Here is a 5,450-nt window from a genome sequence, read left to right on the forward strand (position 1 = left end):
CCATGGTTTGCAAAGAGGCGTCAGGTACTCAAAAAGCTGCTTCATGTCCCCCAGTCCCTCCTTGGCCAGCTTGTTCTGAGACAGCTTTGGGTCCTGGAGAAGCTGCTCAATCAGCTCCAGGCCACCTGTGGGAAGGAGCCTCTGGTCACAATGATGGGCCTGGCCAGCCATGTTCATTCCCAGCCCCTCATTCCCAGCCCTTCCTGGAAGAGCAAAGCCAGGGGCTCGACCCCGCAGTGCTCACCGTGAAGCTGGACGTACTCCCCAACGTGATCCGCAGCCTCGGGAGAGAGCCCCTTCTCCCCCACCATCTCCCTCCTCCCTTCTTCCCACGGCCCCTGTGAGGGCAGAGAAGAACATCAGCCACAGCTCCAGGAACGTGGTCTCTCCTGGGGAAGGTCTCTGCTAGTCCTGCCCGATGGAGATGAACAAATATATCTGCCCTCAACAGATCTTTATACAGCAGAACCCCACCAGACTCAGTGTGGTTAAGAGGTGCACGAGAGAAGCAGCAGATCGAATGCTCTCGGAGCATGGCTGTAACTCCATTTCTTGTTCCTCTCTCAGTCTGGCTGTATCCCAACCCTGCAGTCAGCAGAGCTGCCAAAACAACTGAAGCCCCAGGACAAATACTCTGGAGTTTAATTTCTGGCCAGAACCGAACATCCAGCCACTTCTCCTGGATCATGGGGAGAGCAGCCCAGGGGGACGGAGCCTCACTGCCACTCCAGCAGCAGCACTTGCAGCCCAGGCCTCCAGCCCATACCTTGTCCAGTTTGTCCACGCTGGAGCAGATCGTTCGGAATTTGCTGTCCGGGATACCACAAACTGCAAACATCCCATCAAGGATGCGCCGATCGTTGACCTGTGGCAGAGGGAATAACTCAAAGAGATGCTTCAGCTGGGTCCAGTTTCTCTTCTCACTGTTTTTAAGTGCAGAAGAGAAACCAGCAGATGTCTGCTAAGGCTTTTTGCTGTTTGGAATCTATCTCTTCCCCATTCCCAGGGAGCGGAGCTGCCTCTGTGCCCATGATAGGCCAGCTACCACAACTGATGGCTACCAAGCCTGGGCAGGGCTATCATGTTCACCTTCTAGAGCCACACACACCTCTACTCAACAGAGAAGAAAATCCAGTGTGGCCTTCGAGTCCTCTCGCGTGGACACATAAGATCAGGTCAGGAACAGACTGTGGGCTAGGGACATGAATTCGGTGCGTTATCTTGCTCTCCCAGTGTAAGAACAAGGGGACATTAAAACCTCACCAAGTGATTTTGTTTTATTCTTTTTTGATAGTACAGTGAATTCCAGAGTTTAATTATGCTCTGTAATAGCAGGTAATTGTGGCCAAAGGCTCAGCTGGATTCGGTATTTCATGGTTACTGAGAACATCTACAATTAAATTAGATGGAAACAAAGACTGCTCAGGAGCTTGTAATCCTCCAGCATCAACATGAACCAGACAGTGGCTCATGGAAAACAAGAACAACTGCAGGCAGGTCACTCTGCTGCCCCTCTTGCAGGGTGCCTTCTCATCCTCAAAGGCATCCTCTTTCACCACTGCCCAAACACACGGTAGCTGAACAGGCAGCTCCTATGCACAGCTCTTAGCTCATCCCACACAGGTTCAAGTGAAGGTAACTGCTCCCCTACCCAGTGGGGGCTGCACACAGGAGCACAACACCCAGCCCACACTGCTCACCTCCCCTGCAGATCTCAGCAATGACCCAGCTCTGGGTCCCTCTCAGAGGTCCCAACAGCCTCCTGCACATCAAGCACTCCTTCCCATTGCTCTCCTACTGCTGTACCCCCTTCCCCATCCTGCCTGACCTGCACACCCAGCACTATTTGCTGCCACACCAAGATAATGGAGGTGTTTTATAGCAAATAGCTCAACCTGCTTGACTCTTCTTCTGGAAAACACCTCAGCCCCAGAAAGGACTTGGTGGGAAGGCAGGAACCTGCAGAGAACACAGCATGCAGTGAGCAGATATCCCTACTGAGAAGCCATCAGGAGCTGGGACAAGGGCAGGGATCCTGGGCCAGAGCCTGTGTTCTACTGTAGGCAGTGAACAGGACAGTCACCCTGTTAGTTGGCTGCTGGACATTTTGCAGGGGACTGTGGCTAGTGCTAAAGAGAGCTCTGCTACTGCAGCCTCAGGAAACCTCCCTGCATTCCCAGCTTGAAGGCATGTCTGAGCTGAGCTCCAGCCTCACAGCATATGCACCAGGGGAGGCAGAGGCAGGATGAGCTTCTGGACCAGGCTTTAGTGAGCTTTAAGAGTGGGAACAAGTACTGCTGCATAAACCACAGGAACAATGACCACAGTTCCCACTGTGACACAGAGAAACCTGCTGAGTCTCACCTTGATGAGGAAGTCCCCGAGCTGCAGGTCCCTCAGGATCTCATGCACGATCTTCAGGCACTCAGCATCGGGAATCATGGGGTCGAACTGCCCGGCAATGTCAAAGTCCTGGGGACAGGAAAAGCAGTGAACAAATGAGCACCACTGGTGTGGCTGCAGCAATACAGCTTCAGCTCTGCTGTTAACAGCAGCTTGCTTACAAAAAGCAACAGAAATAGAGTGTAAGGGAGCACTAGCCCTTGCTGATAGGATCCAGAAAGAACAGGATGTGGGTTTATGATCCTCTTTCACTGAGGGCAGAGGTGCTCTTGTGTCCACAGCATTGCAAAGAGTTTGTACACTCTGTCATAGGCAGTGCAGAGAGTTTCATAGAATCCCAGACTGGTTTGGGTGTGAAGAGACCTTTAAAGCTCATCCGTTTCCAACCCGCTGCCACGGGCAGGGACACCTTCCACTAGAGCAGGTTGCTACAAGCCCCTGTGTCCAATCTCGCCTTGAACACGGACAGGGATGGGGCAGCCACAGCTTCTCTGGGCACCCTGTGCCAGTGCCTCAGCACCCTCACAGGGAAGAGCTTCTGCCTAAGAGCTCATCTCAATCTCCCATCTGGCCGGTTAAAGACATTCCCCTTGGCCTGCCCCTACAGGCCCTTGTCCAAAGCCCCTCTCCAGATCTCCCGGAGCCCCTTTAAGGCACTGGAGCTGCTCTGAGGTCTCCCCTTCAGAAGCCTCTCTTTTCCAGGCTGAGCCAGCTCAGCTCTCTCAGCCTGGCTCCAGAGCAGAGCTGCTCCAGCCCTCTCCAGTTTGCAAGAAGCTATTCTGCTTCTCCCTGCTTTATGCCTCTGGATGTGCTCCCTGCCTCTGGCACAGCAGTTTACTGTGTGATCACTTTGAAACAGAGATCCTTAAAACACAACAGAAAGGAGACAGCAGAGCAATCAGCAGCAGTAAATAAATAGAACAAAGGAACCAGGAAAGGGAGAAAATTAATTATTTGGTATGACCTAAATGCAAAATACGTCATTTTGATTCTTAGGATCTTCTTTTTTAATACACATGCCGGTCAAGTTAATGACCAGGGAACAAGACGAGAAGTGTCGTGGTTGAAGCACTGAACCCAGGACAAGATGTGATCTCAAATGAGGCAAAACCCAAAGTTTCCACTGCCAAGACAGAAAAAGAGATCATAAAGCCCAAGTGGTCTCCACCAGAGACTCCCAGATGAAACAGCACATAAAGGTGTTTGAATAGCCTGTGACTGGAAAATAGCAAAGACAACATCAGTAGTCTGAGAGAAATAAACCACAGAAGCAACAAGATTCCTTCTATGTAACTCCCATTTATGAATCCCAAAATGCAAAGTCTTCAATAAGACTTTGAATACAAAAATAATTTTCATTAAGTGGGTGAATTTCCGCATGGTTTCACCAAGCTTCCAAAAGAAATCAGGGCAATGGAGGAGGAAACAGATCACATCAGTTAGTCCCTGAGCAGCTGAGTGCAAGAAAGGCTGATGCAATCCCTGTGGAAGTTGGGTAAGGGCTGGTTCAGTCAGGAAACTGCCATTACCAGTGTATGTGACACAGGTGAAATGACACTGAAAAACTCAACCAAGGGCTGGGGAATTCTATTTAGGAAAAGATGCAGAACCAGCTCCTAGGCTGAGCAAAGAGAAGTATCTCCAGGGAGAGAAAGTAATAGATGATTTATGTGGCCTAAGGAAGGAAAGATTTCTCTAATCATTTCCCAAATGTTTATCTGGGGCACAGGAAGAATCTGTGCCAAGGTATGACAGTTTACATCTCCCTGTGCCAGTGCAGCTCTTTAAACAGCAGCTATCAAATGCAAGGAAGGTTAGCCTGTATATTAAGGACTATTTCTAGATATCCTAGGAGTGAGATCTTGGAAGTCTTTCAGATGAGACAAGAGGTAGAGTGGTCTGAAAAAGGTAATTCACCAAGCTGCAGCCAGAAGGTATCCACAGGGTACAATGTAACAGGAATATTCTCAAACAGAAATCTGTTTGCAATATGAGGCCCTGGGAACTGTTACTACAGTGGAACAAATCCATTCCTTGGAGCTACTACACTCATCTGAAAAAGCCACAAAGGAAATTGCTTTCTTACCTGTTCTGTAGTTTGGCCTCTGGGTTTTTCCCTTCCTTTGAAACACAGATTGACTAATCAGGGGACAGAAATAGCATATGCTACAGCTGAAGTGCTCACCTGGTTCATGTGTCCTGCTACACACCCAGGAGTAAAACTGCTGCTGGGATCAGAAGGAAATTCTTCCCCTCTACCAGGCTGGCAAGAATTGTGGGATGGAGCAAAGGCTGCTTTGAAGCAGGCTAGACACCTGAGGCACCTAGGAGCTGTATTACAAAGTCCCTCATACACCAGCACCCTGTGCCACAGCCACCGTCCTCACTTTGCCACTCTCAAGCAGCCTTTTACACCCATAAGGGCACGCGAAGGAGAAGGTGAGTGGATCCTCCTGAGCTTTCCACAGCAGGTAACCCAGCCTTTGGTTCTAGGTTTTTATGGTGGTAGGTCTCAACAGGCACTGCCCAGCCTCACTCAGCAGTAACGCTGTCAGTGGCCAAACTCACACACTGGTAGAACTCCCGGTAGCGGCCCCTGGTCATGGCTGGGTTGTCCCTCCTGTAGACCTTGGCAATGTGATAGCGCTTGATGTTGGTGATCTTGTTCATCGCCAGATAGCGAGCGAAGGGCACCTGGGATGTGTGGGTTAAGGATGGCAACAGGGAGGGATCACCCCACCCAGTTATCAGTCACAGGCAGTGCTGGGTGCTCACTATCTCCCCACCAACCAGCACAGTGTATGGCACACAACCCTGGGACAAAGCAACTGCTATGAGATGGATGGATGGATTCTCCATAGCTCCCAAGGTCTCCATAACTGCCCAAGACACAGCCTGCACATGCTGCCATTAATCACAGAATCCCAGACTGGTTTGGGCTGAAGGGACCTTAAAGATCATCCAGCTCCAACCCCTGCCATGGGCAGGGACACCTTCCACTAGAGCAGGTTGCTACAAGCCACTGTGTCCAACCTCGCCTTGAACAC

The 5,450-nt window shown here is 50.5% G+C and overlaps 1 protein-coding gene across 1 annotated transcript in view; it reads right to left on the minus strand.

Annotated features, from left to right (window-relative positions):
• Positions 1–5,450, minus strand: part of LOC104407701 (histidine--tRNA ligase, cytoplasmic-like) — an 11,733-nt gene that overhangs the window by 3,023 nt on the left and 3,260 nt on the right. The window contains 5 exon segments of the mRNA XM_010017045.1: positions 16–125; positions 245–338; positions 767–865; positions 2,365–2,472; positions 4,972–5,097. Of these exon segments, the coding sequence (XP_010015347.1) occupies positions 16–125; positions 245–338; positions 767–865; positions 2,365–2,472; positions 4,972–5,097 (537 nt within the window).

This window comes from Nestor notabilis, unplaced genomic scaffold, assembly GCF_000696875.1.
Source record: "Nestor notabilis isolate BGI_N333 unplaced genomic scaffold, ASM69687v1 scaffold28116, whole genome shotgun sequence".
Lineage (NCBI taxonomy): Eukaryota > Metazoa > Chordata > Aves > Psittaciformes > Psittacidae > Nestor > Nestor notabilis.